The sequence below is a fragment of the Sipha flava genome, unplaced genomic scaffold (genome assembly GCF_003268045.1).
Source record: "Sipha flava isolate LNK unplaced genomic scaffold, YSA_version1 276_pilon_pilon, whole genome shotgun sequence".
Classification (NCBI taxonomy): domain Eukaryota; kingdom Metazoa; phylum Arthropoda; class Insecta; order Hemiptera; family Aphididae; genus Sipha; species Sipha flava.
Window position 1 is genome coordinate 297,110 of NW_020272941.1, and position 23,495 is coordinate 320,604.

At 34.8% G+C, this 23,495-nt stretch overlaps 1 protein-coding gene across 2 annotated transcripts in view; it reads left to right on the top strand.

The window, feature by feature from the left end:
• The window catches only part of LOC112685431 (zinc finger protein 235-like), a 76,270-nt gene that overhangs the window by 38,819 nt on the left and 13,956 nt on the right, over positions 1-23,495 (top strand). The window contains exons 5-6 of one of the 2 annotated variants that reach the window (XM_025557308.1): positions 1,562-1,731; positions 12,998-13,163. In XM_025557308.1, coding sequence (XP_025413093.1) covers positions 1,562-1,731; positions 12,998-13,163 — 336 coding nt within the window. Of the gene's footprint in view, positions 1-1,561; positions 1,732-12,997; positions 13,168-23,495 lie in introns of both variants that reach the window. The other variant, XM_025557309.1, reaches the window with a different exon arrangement.

Genomic DNA, 23,495 nt, shown 5'->3' on the forward strand with positions numbered 1-23,495 from the left:
GATTAGATCTGTTATCGTTTTGCCGATTTTCTTTATTGCTTTTTACGTTTGATGCCATCTAATTACACCCAACAACAACTGAATCGATTATTTATGAAAGTTAATAAGTTATAATTTTTTGGAAAATTACTTCTTTTTATAAATATTTTCTGTGGATCAGTGGTTCCCAAACTTTTACAATCATGGAACCCTTTAAAAATAGTTTGTGTTTCGCGGAACCCTAATGTCTTTAATTCCAATTCAACTCTAATTATTCTAAAAAAAAAAAAAAAACAATACTCTAAGAAATCTTTTTATTGACACTTTTAATATTGTTAATGATCACTCTTTATTAAAATAAGTTTAAAACATAATTTTTATGAAAATAACAAACATTTATTATTTAATTATTACAAATTATTTGTAACGATATTACTCTAGGAACAATTGTTTTTTTAAATAATATAAAATAATATTTTTTCCAAATATAATATAAAATAAGTTTCTCAATAATCACATACATTTGGCGGAATCCTTAGCATTGTCCCACGGAATCCTAAGGTTCCGCGGAACACACTTTGGGAAACGCTACTGTAGAGGATAGTTTACTTTTGAATGAAGTCAACTTCGTATGATACTTATTTTACTATGGCGGTTCAAACATTTAGTTTATTTATGAACAGTGCTTAGTACCGTAGTCGACCCCATTCATAAATAAATACAAATCTTGCCGATCAAACTGTTTTGATAATAACAGTTTTTAATTTACCGAAAGTTTCACTTTTTGGACTTGATCCCTATTATCAATATATTTTTCTAGAATTTTTTTACGTTCAACAATAATACATGCCATCGTCATTCTTATTTATCTTCTCTTCTTCTTTTTTTTTTTTAAACTTCAGTAACGTCAATAAAATTAATATTTGATTATTAAAATTTGTATAGGTTTAGTAATATGGTTTTGATATCGGTAATTATCGTAAAATTGAAAACAAAAACAAACGATACAAGCATTTTTATTAAAAAAATTTTATCAAAAAAACGTACTTTTTTTCTAAAATATACAGATATAATGTTTTAAATTAACCATGCACGTATGCTGTAATAACTTATGATTTCATATATGAATAATGATTTTTATAATTTACAATATTATTTTAATTGGCTGCCGGTGTGTATACAGTCATTCTATATTTTCAAAAACTTTATTGGGCGTTGATTTCTCAAAGATCCGATGACATTTCGTACAGGAAACCCGACGGTTAGCAATTAAATCCGTTTATCACAAACCGTCTCGTAGTGGAACTAATCTTTCACGAATCAATTACGGTATACGCGAACCGATTTCACGGTTGCTTTCGAAGACCGGATGATGACATTTTTTTCGTGCATACTTTTTATCCGTATTGAATTCGGCGATTAAATCCCACGGCCGAGCAGATCTGAATTCATGGCACCAATCCTGTTCGTCGACATTCGCGTAACATGGCTCCACAGAATGTAGTAGGGACATTTACGCAAACACGCGCGCGCACACAAAATAGAAATATTACCAGACCTACATCGTGTATCGTTATTTTAGGCGAAAAACCTCATGTTTGTGCCGTGTGCAACAAGGGATTTTCAACGTCCAGCTCGTTGAACACGCATCGGCGGATCCACAGCGGTGAAAAACCGCATCAGTGTGGTGTGTGCGGAAAACGGTTTACAGCCAGCTCTAATCTCTACTACCACCGAATGACTCACATAAAGGTAAGCAGCATATTTTTTCGGTTGATATTATAGCATATTGTATACATAATATATAATACGTGATATTATAATGTATTTTGTAATATAATATAAATATTGAACTCGTCTTTTGTCTGTAAGTCGTAATCGGTATTTTTTTATACAATTCGACATACTTGATTCTTGGGTAGTTGACATTTCTGTAAAATGAACACAAACCACGTTTGTTCTACTACTTTTCATTAAACCCGAATCGTTATAATAAAACTTCTAAAACAATATACGAAACCATATCATATTATTATCGAAGGTTTTTTAAACTACCGATTGAAAATTAAAATTAAAAATATGATAATCGATCATCCAAATAGCTCACGATGAATGATTTTAGTTGCATTTTACGGTAATAAAAGTGTTCTATCATAATCATATTATTATTATCAGATCTGTATACTGTCAGCCGATGGCTTTATAAGATAAAGCTTAAGACAGGATCCTATACAACTGCAGTAGGCTGTAAACACATGACATACACACACACACACACACACACACACACACACACACACACACACACATACATTTTAATGTTCGAAGAATCACGCAAGATTATGGGTCTTTAATAATACGTTTGAACCAGTCTATGAGGCACAGAGATTATTATTATCTCCGCGCACGGTAGATTGGTTAGCATATAGCATATAGATTTTTTTTAACTTAAATTATACATGGAATTAAAATTAAAATCGTGTGGAACACCGAACACGTAACACCGAGCTACTTACTTGTGGCTGGGTCGGGCGCACGGCAATGATGGTGTCCGGATATCAGTGGTTTAATTTCATGTTTTTTTTTTTTTTTTTTATCATTATTATTACGTTGTGTTTGCAATTTAAAAAAATAGTACGTATTAATATAATAAACCAGAAAATAATTTTTAATAATTCGATCGATTTTGTCGTAAACACGAAGGAAAAAGTTGTTCCCGACGTGACTAGAACCTTTATATTAAATTCGTTTATATTCGGTTGTATGCGGTTTAAATTTGGATCCGAAATCCATCTCGTCTAACCGGTTGACGACGATATACATTAGCTATATATACACGCACATTAGATCATTTGCAATTCTCTTTTAGAGTACTATATTTTGCAGAAATCTGCACGTGAGATCGTTTAATTTGTATAATACATTATTATTGTCCTAAAATTTGTATAACATATTAATAATTTATAGTGAAACCACTATTTACAGATGTCAGTTATTACCTAATGGGAAAATATTCTCCTCGAATACATCTTTAAACGTTTTATTAGAAAAATAGTTGACATTTTATTTCACAAAAATGTTTTAATTATATTAAAATATAGACGATTAATATAGATATCACTGAATATGTTAGATATTGAGCGTTAAGCGTTATATTCGATGAATATTAATTACAATAACGTGTTGATTTCGGGTTTTTTTTTCGCAGGAAAAAAAAAAGTTGGATAATAATTAATAATATATTATTACGTTAATAATTATGTTGTTTTGATCCTTCATCATTGATTACATCGATACAATTAATCTTATTCGATTGCATATTATGGAATAAAATCATTCTATGGTGGTTGATTCACATTATACTAATAGTATTAATACAATAATTAATTATTTATTTTTTTTATTTTTGTGAAAATATAATTTTTTCCGGGACATTCTAAACAAAGATTCAAATTAAGTATCGATTTCAACAATATCTATATAAATCGATATTCAACGTTGTTTTTCACTACAATGATCCAATAATGGTAAAATAATTAAGCACTTATAAAATTAGAGCTTTAATGCAAAAATATCTGATCCTGTCGTATTGAAGACGTATTCCAAAATTTGTTCGTAAGACACTGCTCGAACAAATCCTCAAAACAAAAATCCTCCAGATCACTATAGGGTGAGGTGAGATGGGGAACTAATTGATAAAAAGCTATTTTTATTAATAATGTACGCACCTAAGAAAGAATATAAATCGTTGAATTTGACGGTGACGCAGATGTGTCGGGCAGAAGCGGCCTTATACATAACGCGCAACAAACACGCAACACCAAGCGATCAACGTTTATCGACGGGCCACATGCCTCGAACTATACCCGGGTAATACATAGATCTGCCATTAATAATAATAAAAAAATAATTACGATCGAATAAATGTTATGCCTAAAATATAATTGCGATTGATCAACAAAAAATGTATTCGTTAAGATAAAAATACATAACGAGCGTTAAAGTCCATAAGATTTGATCGTGGGGCGATTGCTACGGTGATTATATATTTCCGAATGGATTAAAACCATATAATATATTATTATCTCGACGAAATTATGCGTCCATGGAAAACGTGTCTCTGCTTGACATTTATACGAGACATGTTTATGTGAGAAATTCAAAACTGAAAACAAAGAAACCTATGTGATCGGGAAAGTAAGAACGCATTATGGGAGTATAGTGTACAAGGATTTCCTCCAGAGATTTTGTCAAATCAAAGTTACCTATTCGCATTTAATACACTAAAATATACTTGTAATTTCTAATTGGAATCCGAGATAGAAAATAAAAATGAAATATACATTGACCATATGTAGTTCATAATGCTATCACAGTACGATGATGAAATAATTATAGATGTACTATATTATATTTCTAATCATATCATTATCCACATAATTTTAAAATGTTTTCTATTTTCAACAGTATTTCTGTGCGAATATATAACGAATATAGCACTATTGTTTCATTTCTCTCGTACGTGATTCTTATTAGAATATCAAATCTTCACTTTCTGAATCTATACTATGTATAATTTCGTATATTAATTATTATACAAAAAGACACGGATGAACAAAAAAATAATCAAAACAAAATATTACAATCGACGAATTTTCCAATAATCTACTAATTGTAAATTAACCTTTTGTAAAATGTTATCTGTTTTTACGAATTAAACTTAATCGATTAGATCGCATATCGTTATCGTATATAATTTAAATATAATTTAATGTAATATAGGCTGTCTTGAACTGTGACTTCTCGTATTCAATATACACACTTATAAAGGTTTTACGTTTTTGTAGTATTGTTCTTATTCTTGCTATGCAGAAATATAGATTTGCCAATGACTTTGGGAAAGTATACCTTAAGTGCTCAAGTCGACGCAGGAGTGGTGTACAAGAGGTGATCGTATTAACACATAATGAGATCTACTGCTCCGAGATTCACTGCAACCGAAGGCCAATTGCAATATTCGTGTAATGGAGAAGATATGTTTGATTCTTAGACGTCTGCCGACGGAATACGTTAAAAAAAATATAAATATTTATTCACTTTTGTCTCATTCAATACTATACCTACCATCGTCGTCGGAACTTCAGTTTAATATAACTTCGGTCGGATAGATTCAAAAACCAATGGATGGCAGCTGCATTGTAACCCGACGGTCCAGACGAACGTAGATTGTGAATTAAATGTTTTTTTTTTTTTTTTTTTTGGAAATTTTAATACGCACTACTATTCTATACGCGGTACGCTTACACGATGGAACATCATACGGTTATAATATTACGTATTTTATCGCGTGGGCAAATAATGCGCACGATTCAAGAGTTCTGGAGGCGGCTAAGCGACAGCCAACAGTCATTGATAACGATATTCCGCGTGAGCAACGGTCGAGTAATAACAATAGAGACGGTTTTCTTCTTCGTCATTATCTGTTTATTAATTAAGATCTAACCGATATAGCACACCGTCCGAGCTCAGATCATTAAAATATTAAATTTTCAAAACCGGTGAGTCGAAAAACATTACAACTGGCCGTAGATAAAGAAAACAAAACCATATGACTTCCTGTGCGCATACATTGTGTGTACAGCTACAGGTGTATAAAATGTTACCATTGCACCACCCTCATTGAAATTGTACGATTTAGTCATATTCCTCATATGTATATACATATTACGTGTAGTTTATTTCAAGACGAGGCACGAAGGCAGACGCCGAATAAGATGCGCATTTTTTAGTGAGACTAAAAGTTGCAAAATCATCGTCGTTTCGTTGTTGTGTGACGAGTGACGAGTGACTGGTCCATTAAGAAAAGGTATACACTTCGGAAGCCTTCAGAAGTAGTAGAAGAAGAAAAAAAAATAATACACTAATGACCAGATTGCGGTTCTGAGGAAATCGTAATTTGACGGTGGTGGCCAACAGGCGAAGCGCGTGCCACTTAAACACGAGCGCGCGCGCGTACTCAAAAGACGTAACCGATTGAATTAAACGATTATTCTATTCAGATAATCAACGACTACACAGCGAGTTGTGTGAATGTGCGCGCGCGCGCGTGATTAGGACTTTAGGATAGCCAACAATAAAATATTTCCGGCCTGTTGCGTTGGCGCAACGTCTACATTTTATTCGATGGCCTATACAAAGTGGAAAAACGTATAGGTGCACAAAACGTATAGGTAAAAATGTATACGTAACTATTACGTACGTTTGTCTTTATAATAATTCGAGATTTAAGCGTAATTCCTTGCTCGTAATACATTCGTTTAACTAATATGTATTTACATTTACACATATATTAGTAAATTTCCTAATGGATATTACAAGACTGTACCTAGAAATTTTTTTCAGGGCAGGTCCAAAACATGTATAATGTAATTTTATTGAATTTAGATTTTACTTTTGATATTTGGTTAAAAATAAGATAGAAAAAGATTTAATCATCTTTTATTAAAATAAATATATTTTCATATGATATTATGAGATAAAATTAAAAGCGATCAGTGGATCAACTGGAGCTTAAGTAATTTTTGACTGAAAATATTTATGTTGGTATTAAAAATAAATATATATTTTAAACATTCGTAAAATGTTGAAAACATTTCGGGGAGGGAGGGTCCATACACCCTGGACCTTCCTCCGATACGGCCTTGGGATAATATAACATCACTGATTCTATTTTAAATCGAACAGATTTAAAATCAAATTTTTTTTTATCAGTTTTCCAAAAAATATGTTTTTTGCGTACAATCTTAACTTCAAAAGTTTTACTTAAAGTACGTAGCTTAGAGATCATTGATTGATTTAAAAAAGAATTCATCTCAATACATTCATATACTTTCATATCGCAACCAAAAAGACGTATATTATTGAACTGGTTTTTATTTTCTTCCGTTATGTGATTCATTCAATCATTGCAGATTATTTTTGCGGGCTTACAGTGCAATTAACAATATATTGACATACATTATAATTTCTTATAATTTAAATATCATCTGTAAGTATCTGTTAAATGTGATAAACGGTTTAACTGTACCATTATTTCATTATATTATGATGTACAATGCACATTCGTTTGAAAAACAATGTAATATGAAGGCCTTAGTTAAATCTGCTACTATATTATCATATTATTTAAAATACGTATTCACATAGTGTAATTTTACTTTTTACAAAATTTAAATTTATCATTAATCTTATGATTTATTTAAAACGTGCTATTTTCTTAGCAAATTTACTTTTTGCCTGAAATTTCACGGTAGACCATACTGGTTTACATTATCATTTTTATAAACATTACTTATAGATGTAGCATACATACATGAATATGATACTTCCTTAACTGGCTTGAAAGAAAATAACCATCCCTTAAATTATACCCATAATAGTAAATGTATAATTCGGTAAATCAGAATAACTAGGATTTTAACCCCTTAAAAATTTAAATTTCAAATTTCTCTACTATTGTATAACGCATAGCATATTTAGATATTTGATCAAATAAAGAAAGACATTTTCCAAGGGTTATGAAATGAGCTTATTGTGTTCATTGTACGTATAAATATTTGAATTTCTCGTTTATTAAAATTAATATAAAAACTACTTTGGTGAATTTCTATATTTATAGGTACAACGTTCAATATAAATACTACAGATTTTCTTTTATTTATTTCTTTTTTTTTTGCTGACTCGAAGAGTTTATTCAGAATTTAACAAATTCAACAGACAACTATTTTATATGTATCCCATACTTCTATCTAACACGTATATTTTGTCAGGTGCACCTTGGAGCAATATTGTTGTAAGTTCATATTATTATTATTATTATTACCTTTTTTTGTCGGCCAACTGTCGCAACAATACCAAAGAAAAAAGCAATTACATCACGTGCATGTTGTATTTTTAAGAAAATGACTGTGTATCGTGTGCATCTCTTATACATATACACACACAGTTACATACGCACACATACACAAATATATATACATGCGCAATGGGCGTTTGAAGAGCAATTTCCTATTTCACATAACCATATGGCGTTTCCCTATGTGTATATGTTTGTCTTCTTGGACGGGGCGCTGGTAGCAATGGATAGTAACAATCGCTATTATCTTATTCTTTTACTTCCCTCCGACAAAAAAAAAAAAGGGTTCTGACAGACCGGAACTCCATGAAAAAGAAACACACATCTTGGACACGGTCCGAGAAACAATTCTCACAATACCCCACCCCTTTGCTAACAACAACAAGATATGTAAAAAAAATTAGTTGCCAATCTATACATTATTATTTACCTTTGTTCAAAACGTCGGTGTTCAGAACGTTCGACAATATTTTATGGTACTTTTTAAAATCGTAAAACATAAAAAGTAATTCAACTCGTATACTTGAAATTTAATTCAGATTATTTTGATATGTCTGTGTAGGTATATCAAAATATTTGAATGATGTCGATATTTATATTTTCTTATATATTTGTAATTTCTAAGAAAGGTGTTCTGTCGCTAGTCCTTTACATTTTACAAAAAATAAAGAAATAATAAAAATATCTTGTTTACTGAGACCGAATATTAAAAAATATTTCTGCGAATTACTTGATGGTTCTAGATATTATTATGTTTTTTAAATGCGTGGTTGAAGGCCATTAGATGCAACTTAATTATAATCAGAAAACGATAAGGTTTTTTCTTCTTTAGTATATGGTTGATTATTTTTCTTCGGTTCGCGTACATTATAATTATAATTTTTATTACCGGTTTTATGTGACAACACGGTATACATTTGATTTGCGTATCGTTTATTACGCTCACTTGTTTTGACCGAACTTCGCATTTATTAATTCTGCCGTTTTCTGTAATATTCGATCGATTTATACGCGATTTATACTTACGGATCGGAATGATTATTTTTCACAATATTCTACGACGAAAACATGTCAGTACCGCGGCCTATTTGGTGTGTCCGTCGTCGCATTGATCGTTTTACAATAGGAACAATGGTCGCGTGAAGGGTTCTCGCAGAAGTCGTTCTCAATATGATTATGATTATTATTATTTGAAAAAGATGTAGTGTACGGTGTGTGCGGTTCCTTTGTGATCATATCCTTCTCTTTCTCACTCTCTCTCTCTCTCTCTCTCGTTTGCGTGATACGAAAGAAAAACATTGTTATTACTATCGTCATCACTCTATATATGTGTACATTGTTCCTTTGTAAGCTGTTGCCTGCACACCCTTACCATCACGCACGCACAAATATATAAATGGGTACTATACTGATCGAATAATTACTGTACCGACCGGAGTCACAATTATTAAATTTACTTTTACGCTGTATATGGTAAGTGTGTGTGTGTGTGTGTGTGTGTGTGTGTGTGTATGCGCGCCTTATGTTAGATGAACGGAAAGATGCGCGGCAGTGCGGAGAACGCGTGCAGACAGGTGGCGTACCCCTAATACGATTCGTTCCAATTGTAGTCATCGGTGTACATACATACCGTAATAAATGCACGTGTAGAGAGGTACACGCAAGGTTGTAGTAAACACCGTCGTCTAGCAGTCCCCGCGCGTTTTCTTTATTAACCGGTGGCAGCGGACTCGTTATGCGTGAAGACGACTGACTGCTTGTGATGCGCGCGCGCCGAGTCCCGTCAGACGATACACTCGGGTCGGACATTCATTAACACCAAATGTTACGCAGGCACTCTGCACCCAATTCCTTCGCGTTACGTCTATTTCAATCAAAACCACTATGCCATATGGCATTACGGAGACGATGACGTATCGGACGGACGGAATTATCGTAATAAATGATTTCCCGACTTTCTTGCAGCTAACGGGGTGTACCGTTGAAAAACATCGTTTTTAATAATTGCTTTACGGTTTACGTTCTTAACCGACATTGGTGTCTTGGATTTCGATAGAATCCGCGACCCATCACGGTTTTGAAAAATGGTCTCGGCGTTTGTGTTTTTATCGAAACAATCGATCAAATTCGATAAACGGTTTACACGATTCGGGAAACTACTTTGAAATTCGGTTATGATCAGCTCGCAGATCGTATATGACGATAATAGATGTTAATCAATGTAAATTATGCAATCGATTAGGAAATTATTACATTATTCATGGAACGCGTCCACGGTTTTTTTTCCCTAGCAAATATGTTACAAATTGCTAGTGTTTGAATTGCATACTAATGTTCGCATTACTGAGGACACACCTTATAAAAACGTTAAATCCGGAGACTTAAACGATGGACGTTAATAACTGTGTGTCCAATAGCGGTCGAACACAACGCTCGAATCCGTCGACGCGTACACAGATTTCCGTCGGTGCGTTTTATTTTACTCGCCTATTCGTAATATCTTATAACGCGTTACGCGATAAAGTGCGTTATACTCGAATCCACACGGTAGCCCGTTGATAACCGCGGTCGTCAATATGGGCGGCAGCCAATTCCGTCAGACACTTGTGCTGTAGTGCCCGTATTCCGTTCGTCGTGTACGCCACTTGTGATACGTATGCGTAGCGGATACACGTACACGTACATAACGAGGCGCCCGCAAGAGGATCGCGTGCAGCACGAAACAGGCGGGAACCACTATAGCTACACCGTCATCAATCGACGAGACGTCCGATCGCCATGGAACGGTCTTGGGTCTTGCCGTAGCTCACGCGAGAAATAACAGCGAACGCGCGGGTAGAAGGGAGAAAAGCGACGAGTTACGAATAATTTAAGGACTTCCGTCCGACGCGTACCGCGCAATGCACTGCGCCGTCGAAATCTTACACGCGTAGTACGAAGCGATTTGCCGGGATCGCAGGTGACCGACCGACCGACCGGCAGCAGCAGGTGTATTAGCCGATGATATATAATAGCAATAACCCGCCGTAGGATAATATAATTATTGTCCTTTTTGTTTTCTCTCTCCGCGTTATTTATTTGTTTTTTTTTTCCTACACAAGAAAATCCCGTGCACTACACGTACACGCGGTATAAGTAAACGCGCGTGCCGCGCGATGTGCTCGAGAACCGGTACGCAGCTCGCGCGCGGTGGCGGCGCGAGGAAAACACACGAGACGTTATTCGCGCAAACGTAGCCCCCTCAGGCTTCAGGACGACCGGGTGCACAAGTAATCGTTAACCGAATCCGTACAGCTTACAAACCGTATACCGGTGCTACGAACGCGTTCGGTGTGCGCGTGCGGACCTCTCGACCTTGGCGCGCGCCGGACAGGTGTGTGGGTCCAGTCCCCTTGGGTCCTTTTACCTCTGACCTACGCGGAAGCTTCTCGAAAATGATAACTCACAAACATCAACCATAGGCGTGCGTGTTTCGCTCGTGCCCGCGTACCGTTTATTTGTTTTATTCTCAACACATCGCTTGAATATTACACCGACCCGTGTTCCATGCGTCAAGGGCGTATTTTTTTTGGTGGGGGGGGGAGGGCGAATCGATTGAATCCGTATTTAAGGAATCGATTATACTAGTATGTGAGATACACATTTTAAAATATTTTTAATGTGAATCGTTTTATAACGACATCAAATTACGCGTGGCTGAGAATACTGAATTGGACTTATTGTGGGGTACATACTTAGTCAAAAATCAAATAAAACATATGCGTAACTTTCGAAACACAGACAGGTGTTAAAAAATAACTACACAAAAGTCGATTCTAAGTGGATACGACATAAGATTAAAAAAAAAAAACCACAAATATTAAGGATTCACCCGATTTAAATATTATCAAAATTTGACTGAATCGAGCCTGAATTAAAGAAAAAAATTAGAGTCCCCCTCATAGAAGTAAGTTTAAATACGCCCCTGTCATGCGTTAACATAATTATTGTTAATACTTGGCGTTTAGTCTACGATCTGTCACAACAATACGATTATAGTTGATTTTTATGTATAGCTTGTTCATAGCGCGAGCAGTGTGACGGCATTTCGTTGGTATTTTTCTTAAACGATATATTACGATGAGAAGCACTTTTTGGCGGCGAAAGAAAATCGATCAACTATGTGTATTTATTTATGATTGTTTCGTACCATTTATTCGTATATGTTCGTTATCATTCCTAAAATATTCACACCTGATCTGTAATTTGATTAATATAATTTTATTACATTACAATCTATAGCTAAGAGAGGTAACCAATTGACTGATTGTTTACAGTTGAAAACATTATATTACTATAACGGTACAATCTAAAAATCGTTGAAGATACTTTTTTTTATAACGTTAATCTTTTTACTTCTACCGCGTTCCTTTTTACGCTCTTTAAAAATATTAAACGTACAATAGCAAACTTATTTCTGTGTGTGTGTGTGTGTGTGTGTATTATAACATGGTGTTTGTTTTTAACAAAACGCTCTTGGTGTGAAACTGTAGTCCTTAGAACAACGTAGACGAAAATACAAACAATAAATTTTTTCGCAATAAACAAATATAATGTTTCGAAAATATCATTAAATATTTATTTGTATAACATAATCGTATGCGTTTTATTCGTGCGAGCCAGACGCTCGAGTGGAACATATTATTTCCTTACAGCTTGCTCGTTGCTGTCTATAAAAAAGTAAAATATAATAATAATAATAATTTGATTTTTATCGTTGGTCGTATATGAATAAATTATACTTTATTACGCTTATACGACATAATATATATCCAGCCCAAATTCCGGCGGCTGTTAGTGCTTACGATCCGAAATTGATGTGTATTAAATTGTAGCAGTCGGCAGAAATCGGTTTTATTTTTACGACCAAGACGGTTAGGTTAAATTAGCCGAACCTGCTTCTGCGCCCATAGTTATATTTTTATTTCATTTTCTATTTCGTTGTCGTTCTCATTGAAAACTCAATTAACACCATTGAAAAATGAGTATATTCAATCGGTACCAATTCTATCAACATACTAAACGTGTTTCCTAATAAAATATTTTTTTATGATTTGTTCACAGGAAAAACCACACAAATGTACTCTGTGTGCAAAATCATTCCCTACTCCTGGTGATTTGAAATCTCACATGTACGTACACAACGGATCGTGGCCTTTTAAATGTCACATTTGCAACAGAGGATTCAGTAAGCACACGAATTTGAAAAATCATCTGTTTCTGCACACTGGTAAGTGAGTTGTAGTTTGTTTTTATTATTATTTTAGTATTATATGGCCAAAAAATATTTTTTTGTTAGTTTAATACCCAATTATATAAATATATATAATAATATTGTCTTTTACTATATTACGAGTATATATATGATATGTGCATTGTTAAAAATATAAATCTCAAAAATTTGCATTCAATAAAATTATCGAAAATGATTAAAAATCCATTATAAGTATGGTTCTTATTCAAATTCACCAATTAAATTGGGGATCGTTACAGGGAAAACGTTTATTTTGTACGCATACCCTATTGAAAAAGAGTAATTACTCTGAAATAATAATACAAACTTAATTAAAAAATCATGTTTCAAAAACTAAGTGTTTTGTGTTACCATAGCATTTATATAATTTTCGAGATAATCATTGACGATATAGTAACCAATATCGAGTTAAATATTTTTTCACTTATAGTAGTCACTGGCTGTAAAAATACTTTCATTATGTTAGACAATATTTTATGTAGTGGATGATTGGTATTTTTATCATGTTCATTAGTATTATTATTTTTTTACTTTTCCACGTCACAACAACAACTACACTTTTATTGTATAGAACATCCTTACCGTATATTATCTTCATCGTCTCGTCCAAGTAGGCGGTCGTCGTCGTTGTCGTCATCGTCAAGGTCTAGACGGGATTTTAGGGATACAATGTCGTTCTTTCGGTTAATCCTTTATTGATGGAATCGTATTTTTTTTTCTTCCACTGCACGTTGTTACACACGTTGCCCCGAGAGAAGTCGGGATTCCTTCGTATATTAGAATACATACTCGTACAGTCGTAGGCAGGAAGGTAGGTGGGTAGATATAGAAGATCAATGCTTCAGGCCAACCCCGAAGTGACGAGCCTGGACCGGATTTACCGTCTTTATTATTACTATACGTGCGTCGGCTCATTATCTTCGACGGTGGCGGCAGCAACAGTAGCTCGATCACCCGTAAATATAATATTATGTTGTCAGTGTGGGAGCAAGGGCACTATGCTGCAGAGAAGAGTTAGGTACACGGGAAAGATACGATGCCGAACCACGCGTGAATTATATATTTTAGTTTTATATCGCTACCTATAAATATGATTTGATAGCGTTATTCGGATTAATTACGTAGTATCCACTTGAAACATCTAATACATGCGTTCATGTCGTATAATAATTATTCAATTAATTATAAATTATTCAATCACCGCCTTCGGCCCTACATAATGTACTATTTTTTTTTCAATAACAACTCGATTTTATTTTTTCGACTTGAATAATAAAAAAATGTACAGTCTATTATACAGTTCTTAAGATTAACTATTACAATTTCGTACGCACTTGATATTAACTGCCAAAAAAAAAAAAAAGTAAACAAATTATATATTTACATGTTACAGCATGCAGCGTGTGAATAGATTTTATATTTTAACTGTGTTTAGAATAATAATTCGTGTGTACACAGGTCATGTCTGTCCGTGTAGTTTGTCTTCGCCAGTAACTTATATTTTTCCGAGGTAATATTTTTCATATTATTACGTTCCTGTATCGAAAAATATATAAACACGTGGTCCTACAGTAACGAAATATCACGGAAATATGAAAAAAAAAAAAAAACATCGCGAAGAAAAAATGAATAAAAATGCTATCGCCGCGGGACAAACACGGCCGAGACACCTGTGATTTGTATGCCTACTCACGAGTGTTGCGAATAAACACGTGTACGAGTGACATTATTACCGTCTGTTACAAGCGATGGAAATAATAAATTGTTTCTCAGCCGATATTGTTGACACGCGTAATACGGAACGGAATTAAGACAATGGTAATGGCCGTTGATTGATTACGAAATAAAACGCATCGGTTTTGCGTAGGTACCGCGGCGCAGCGTTTTCCAAGCGTATCCACGTGTCCGAACCGATCGAAGCAAAACAATTCGAGAACGGGTGCTGTTTTGTGCGATTATTGTTGTCGATCACGGATATTCGTCGAGTTGCGTTACGGTGCGTTGTTGGTGCGCTTAATTATAGAACGTTCGTGCGCCGTCGTGAAGCTGACAAGGCGGAATGCGACACGGCGCGCCAGCAATTGCCTACACGTGGGGAGTTGCGCGCATAGAGTCGTACGTGCCATATTGCACAATTATGAACTTGATTACGATACAAACGTTTAACGTGTTCTATCTCCATATATTTCTTATTTTCAATCGAAAATCCATTACGCAATTTCTCTCTCTCTCTCTCTCTCTCTCTCTCCGCCTCTCCGGTCCGCACGTCTGCGGCGCACATGCGCGCGTTGTAATATTATACTTGCGAGACCTTGACACTGTGCAAACAGGCGCGTGTCAGCTTCCGAGGGCAAACCGTGCGCAATAACTTCAGCGCGCAACGTGTGTACAAACTCGTCCTTGAACTTCGATGGAGGTTCTCTCCGTCGCTCACCCCGTCCGTCACAATCGCACCCCGTCCAGCGTCTCCCTCTTCGTTTCCAAAGCGCTTTTTCGCGCGTGCGTTTCGAAATCGTATTTTTCGATCCGTTTAACGGAACGGCATTTAACAACTGTTAAGATTTATCAACGTACTCATCAACACTGTACGCGTTCGGTGCACGATAAGCAATTTTTTTTTTCACCATGACTTTCCGGCGTGCACGTGCATCATTGTGCGCATTTGTTGTGTTGCATTACGTGGAAACGCGATTTACGCGATTCGCCATTATTTTATGCAACGAAACCGGATAGGTTTGGACGGATAGTTCAATCGCGTTCCGTTTGCAAGGAACGCGCTATTTTTTTATTGCATTCGCGTGTGTCACTTTTATGTTGGGATACGTCATCATCATCATCATTATCGTCATCACCACCATTCATACGCCTATAACGTACGTTTCTCGTAAAATATAGACGTCCAAGGTGCGCGCGTTTATATCCGTACTAAATTAAGCTGTTAACTGTCACTAGTCGTTTTACCAGAAGAAAAATATTATTATTCGCTTACGGACTGTAAAAACCCAACCAGTTTTGTAATTAATAAACCGATCCGTAATTACAGTACAAGTGTGAGTTTGAGCATTAAAAATGGCAGTTTAGTCATTTTTATTGTCATTTTAATTCCCCGAAGACCTACTTGTTAAGTAGAACGTTTTCGTCAATACAATAACAGCAATGAAATATACACCAATAATACCGCAGTCGAAACACGTTAGAAATTTAAACCATAAACAGATACCTATATTAACCGAGCGGCTGAGAAGGCCAATATTTATATTGAATATTAATGTGCCGTTATAATCTATATAAATTATTTATTTATATTTTTAATCCGTGGCAGCTCTGATATCGTTCGATGTATGTTGAAGCAACTGTAGATTTTTATTGGTAGGTCTGTAGGTTAAACGGAACCCGTATTGTATGTAACCAACGCGCCGCACTGCGTCTCAAAATTAAATGAAAAAAAATCATCTACACCTATATATGTACGGAAGTGTTCTAAAATAGTATGTTGTTAAGTTTGAACGAAAACCATTCACATCAGCGATTTATTTGAATTCATGTTCTCCTGAGTACTATTCAATATTCATTTATTCAAGTTATTTTATTTTCCTATAATTTATAACGAAATGTTATGAAACCTATGGATCGGCCAAACAAGTCAAACCCGTCAATTTTTTTTTCACCCCATAAAATCTGCATACAGCGATCTCAGACTTTTCAAGTCTGTTAATATTATGAAGACTCTTTTTGTCAGCGATTGTTGGGGTTTCTATGATAATCAATGAAAAGTTAAAAACAGAATAAATCTCATTTCAAAACAGGTCTACTTAATAATTAGCACGGTCGATTAAACCGTAAACATATTATCTGAATTTACCAGAAATCGAAAAAAAATATTGGTTTTATCCACTCATTTGATTAAAAAAATAATTGATATGTTAATTTTATTCATTATTTCATTAATTTGATCAATATCAATAATTTTTCCTTAATTTTTTATTTACAAAAAAAAAAAAAAAAATAAATAAAAAGTAGGTAAGTATATGAAAATGCATATACTAATTAAACATACTTAACATAAAACATCCTTAATAATCAAAAAACACATCATCTAAATGCAAGTCCTCATGCATATATTTATATTGTATTTACACACCGAACGCTTATTGAAGTAAATTATAATCTAAATTTAATTACCAAGAAGTGTTGTTTGGTTATTATAATATATTTTTTTACCGAACGCTTAATTCTTCCTTATTTCCTTTGGTTGCGGGTAATAATATCGCCCAAGATATAAATCGACACCCTTACAATTATCAAGCCAGAACAAAACTGTATTATGTTTTATTTTTTATGATCTCATCCGTGACTTTCAAATTGATCATGCCACCCTATATTATACATCATATAAATTATAAATATAGCATATCGTGAACGTATACCTGTATGCGCTTTATATATTATTATTATTATTATTATTATACGAGTTGTCTGTTTCAATTAACTTAATGATGTTCTTTGATTAAAAAAAAAAAAAATACTGTGCACTACCGCATGTCGATGGAGACAACGGCCAGAATAATGTTCGTCTCTTGCGGTGCCAACAATGTGTTCTTCCCTGCGGTGGTCTTCCTTTGGTGTAAATCGTGTAATTTCTTCTAACCGTTCTTAAATATATTTATTAAAAAATTACGTATAAGAAAATGTCTGCGAAATCATTAATCTCAACAACACCTTCGGAATTTAAAATAATATTGATACTTCGCCCCTTCGGTAATACGATTCACCCACTTCAGTACGATACGGGTAAATAATTCGCGATAAATATTAAAATTTCAATCTGAAACGGGTACAACGAATATACCGGGTGTAACCGTTTATGATTTATCAATATAAATGTTTTTATTTTATAATTATGAATCACATGCATTCCATATAAATGAGACCTTTACATAATGTATTAAGTATACATTACATTATGTTTAAAACCTATACTTAAATATATTAAAATAATTACTTGATGTACGATTGATAATTTGAAGAATTTTTACAACTAATTAATTTGTAAGAACTTTACTACCAAAACAACGATAATATTTAAACACTATTTGTACCATTTATATGATCATGTATATTATTTTGATATTATAATTAGTTGCTATTTATAATATTAAAATTAAATATACTTATCAATAAAATATCATGACGGTTAATTGTATTCATCAATTAACTATAAATATATTTTTTTTAAATAACACTGTTAATGTAATTGTATAGCAACGGATGTCATGATAAACGATTGAGAATATTCTACACATAATTAAAGATTACGATGTCATACTTGTGTATACATATATACTACATATTATGTAGTATGATGTATGTAAAAAGAAAACTAATAAACTGTAAAATAAACAAGTCTAGTGCCTACCAATAATCTGGGAATAACGCTGTATTCGTCCGATGTGATTCGTGTGCAATGGGTTAATTTAAGCGATTTGTATGCTTAAAAAATAGATTTCAGTTTTGATTAGTTTGTTTATATTTTTAAAAACGACGAATTTACCAAGGAATTTCAATTAAAATTTAAACTGGGTATGTATGTGCGTGTGTGTGTGTCCAACAGATTTCTCATAATATAATCTTAAATCAGAATAACAACACACGGCACATACTACATATCATACTTAATGTGTGTTAGTAGAATAACTAAAAATCTCAATAAAATAACTATCTCGATAAATGTGTTGGAAGAAAAATAATAAGTTATACAGGTTTGCACCGTGAGCATAGTGTACTTGAAAACTTTTTCGAAGAATCCAAAAATTATCGCATACCATAGTTGTTGTACTACGAACGTAACATTTTAGAACCGTTTTCGTTTAATAATAATTCGTTATGTATAGTATAAACGTCGGCTTCGTAAACGTTACACGTTTCACCCGGGACTAGTACAAATTATTGTCGAATACGTCAGTTCAAATCCTACGTGTAGACACAAACACACAACTTAATGTAACACTTGAAATAACGCATATGTTTCTTGTTGTGGTCGAGTCATACGATCATCACAGAAGACTCTTTATTCACGTTGGTTCTGTATATTATCAATTCGCTTAACATAATCAAACATAATTATTGCTCAATAAACAGTATTGGTTATATAGTTGTTGTACAATTGTTTTCTTATATTCTAAAATGTCGTATCAAACTATTACTGATGGCGAAATGAATATACAGTAATTTTTAATGTGTTTATGCTTGCTGTGACCTGGATTATTTTTGATATTATCTCGTACTACAATTTCCATAACACGGCCGGCAACGATTGAGCTGGCGTTCAAGTCTCCGGACTCTGTAACGCAAAGTTTTTATCAGTATTCTTCTTGTTTTCGTCGTGTCCTCGGATTAATTCAACGCGCGCGCAGTTCGTAAGATACATCACGCGTCTTATGAATACGAAACGATATTTACAGTAGCGGATCCATGGTGGGGGGTTGGGGGATTAAGCCCCCCACAAAACCAGAAAAATATGTATTAAAAATCAATAATTTTCATTATCGAGGGAAAATATTTTTAACTCCCCCCCAAAAAAAAAAAGAAAAGAAAATTCTGGATCCGCAACTGGATATTTATAGAAATCTCAATCGGCACACGATAATGGTACAAGACTCACGTGTACACATGAATACGAATTTTACGATATTTTCACCTGTCCGCGTGTTGAACGGACGTCCGCGCGCAGTTACAGCAATGCAATAATAATAATAATTACGATGCATACATACATAATAATATAATAATAAAAACAAGAACTCGGCGGCGATATGTTACACAAGCTCGGTCGATTGTGACGATGATTTACAACCGGTTCGGTTGTTTCCCATTAGCCCGCGCGCGCTACCTTACGCGCCTGGGACCCATCACCTTTTATAATATTATTGAACTTGAAACTTGACCGTTCGTGCCACCACCGTCCGCCGGTGCCACGCGAAGGATATTACGTTCCGTATGCATATTAGAACTCCACTGCTATAATATGAGCACGTAATATTTTTATCTTATTTTTTTTTTTTTTTTGTATTAATACAGCACGCGCGGTGCATATACGTGTATTATATTTTTATGTGCAGGAAACACGATGACCGTTAATCCACTAGGTCGGTAAATCCTTAACGCGATCGGTGTGTTGGATAAACACACACGCACGTAGGTACACGTTTCCAGGTTTGAAATAAAAAATTAAACGATTACGTCTTAACATGAGTGGCACATGGAATTTCGATGACGTCCGTGAGAAAACCAATAGGCGCCACTTTGATTTTCACACCAAATTAATTAAATAAAAAAAAAATGTTTATCGATTTAGCTTTTTATCTCTTTGACACAGACCGGGTTTATTTTTTTTTTTTTGCTTTTCACAGTGTACGCGAATAAAAAATTAAACGCACGGTTTCCAAGATACGTGCATATAATTACCGGAAAAAAAAAAAAAAAAAAACTTGTTTTATAAATTTTTTCCACATATGTTTCCGTGTATAAAATTTACCAGATTATTTTAAATGTCGTCCGTTCCCATTAAACATCTCTAGATACGGGTTATTTTCGTCGAGTATACAGTGATCGAATGATGAAAAATTATACACCACAGAGCGCACGTTTGTAAAAACAATATTCGTGTTAGGTTTGAAATTTATTGATAGAGCGCGAAATGGATGAATTTAAATTTTGTCAAGAAAACAAAATTTATTTTCTCAAATATTTATACCAGAACAGAAAGAACAGAATTTGATCGGTGAAGTTATCGCGATTAGTAAATCTTCGTAGAGCGTTCTGCAGCCATTTTTCGACAACACTATTATTTTCTGGAACAAACGGAATACCTCTGAGGCAGGTGGTGTTGCCCCGAAAACGCTATTAACCTATATAACGTAATTCACCGAGACCAAATTTTTCACAACATTTCGACGCGTACAGCAGTGTTAATTTATTATTCATTTGTTCTGGAACGTACACTCGCGTCGGAGACGGGACCGGGTAAAAGAAAAAAAAAAACAACAACAAACAGACGTAATGGTAACCCGAAAAAAAACCTTACCAATCGGTTCGGCAAAGATCTACCGGGTGTAAAAAAAAAATGAATTCGGATGAGCGAAGTGTGCGTGCCTGTACGGTTGCCGTACAACGTACACCGTATAATATTATATTACGTAACAATACGCGGTCCATAAGCAGCACACACGAAGACCGAATAAGCGTGCGTGCGTGCGTGCGTGTGTGGGAGACTCATCATAATCGGCAGTCGTGTCTTTAGGGGAAACGTATAGGTATCCATATTTTCGCTCCGGGTCAGGTATATTGTTATTTGTTGTTATATTAATGGTGTACTCGCGCGCACACTATGTGAACGCGGTGTGTATTAGCCACGGTCGTGTGACTATAAGTCTTGTAATAATATAATGATCGAACACGCTGCCACCTTTTTGTAAAAAAAAAAAAAAAATAATAAACGTACTGTGTAACACGCACGCACACACACACAAACCCACGCGCACACATACGGACAGATACACGCACACAGACGCGAGAGTACGCATTCACACTTGCATACACGCGCGCACGCAGAGACGATGGAACTGGCTGGTGTGTTTTTCTTCGTTATTTCACCGCCTCCGGGCACTGCGCAGGTTGCTTACCGTTTTAGCCGGCGCCAAGACTAGGAACGGCGTGTGCATGGAAAACACCGCACCACGTTGTTGTTGTACGCCGTCGCCCGGCTAGATCTTCGGAATATTATGATTATCAATTATACTATCGGCGGCCGCAACATAATGTAACAACAGCACACGGTGTACAATAACAATAATTATAAAACAACAATAATATTGTGCGTTTGGCGCGCGGACCGTTTGTCTACGTATGTCCTTAGGTTCTTTTCCGCTCCTCGAACAAGACGCGCGCTTGTTGTGTACGGTGCGTATCCCCGGTGAGGACAGAAAAAAGAAAAAAACAATAACGACAATAAATTGTAAATCGTTTTCCGTCGGCCGAGCTGGCGACGCGTGAGAACGTCGCGTCGATCCGTCCTTGTGCGTTTGGAATTAAACACGTTTCGCGCGTCCGTCCGTCGTCGCCGGCGTAATATCCGTGTACCCGTGATCGCGAGTTACTCTATAAATTACCATAAAGGATGCCGCACACTGGATCGGAACGGAAACGAATTTTGTCCGCACACGGTGTCGGAGCCAGTCGGGATTCCGCATCTATGTATACTTGGCCATTTTGATCTCATCGCTCAAGCTCGACGGTCGAACTATAGCTTATTGTTACATTATTTGTTTTATATTTTTGAGTGTTTATAAAATATATTATATAACATATAATATAATGAATGATACGAGTAGTGACGAAGAAGACACGATATTCACACTAGCTCTTTAGTCATAAGCTGAAGAAAAAGAAAAATGTACGACAAAAAGACGGTGGGTTCATAGCATACATATGGCAAGGGAAAAATAAGGAGAGTTTTATACACTATTCACGCATTTAAAACAGTACACAGCTACAAAGTACAAAACAATGATGACCAAAAGTCAGCACGTATATATTTCACACTGACGGAAAGTGTCAGTGCGCATACGTTTGCGATCGGAATGCTTCGGAATCCGTCAAAATATTGTCGACAAACAATTCGGTCACGTTCCGATCCAATCCGATCCAGTGTGCGGGACCTCAAATTATTTTTATTCATTTTTTCTTTTCCGATCCGATCAGACGGTTCCGTTCCGTTCCGATCCAGTGTGCGGCAACCTTAAAATTATCATGTCATCAGAACACGTAAAAACTGAAAATCAAAGTAGTAAAAACTAGTAGTTTTCATCGAAATATTGAAAATGTGGTGCCAGTTTTTTACCGATTTCGCATAGATATCCTCTCTGATGAGGAAATCGACTAAATGGTAAACCACTTTACACCCCCTAGGTGGAATAAAACACATTAGTCATGGGTATTATTACCTATTACCTAGAAATTTTTTGAGGGATCATATATATATATATATATATACATTTTCAAAGTGGAAGATCTGGTCTAGATCGATAAAAAGTTTTGATATTCGTATTGGTTGTGTACACCATATAAATAAAACAACGATAATTCATCGTTTCGACGGTCTAATCTCTAAACCATGTACTTAGTTGCGTATATATTATAATAATCGAGTGAAACATACGATTTCGAGATTTTTCTTTGTGCAAAATATATGGTCGGCCGTAACAAAAAACGGTCAATAAAATTTTTAGGAATTTCGATGGCTGATTTTTA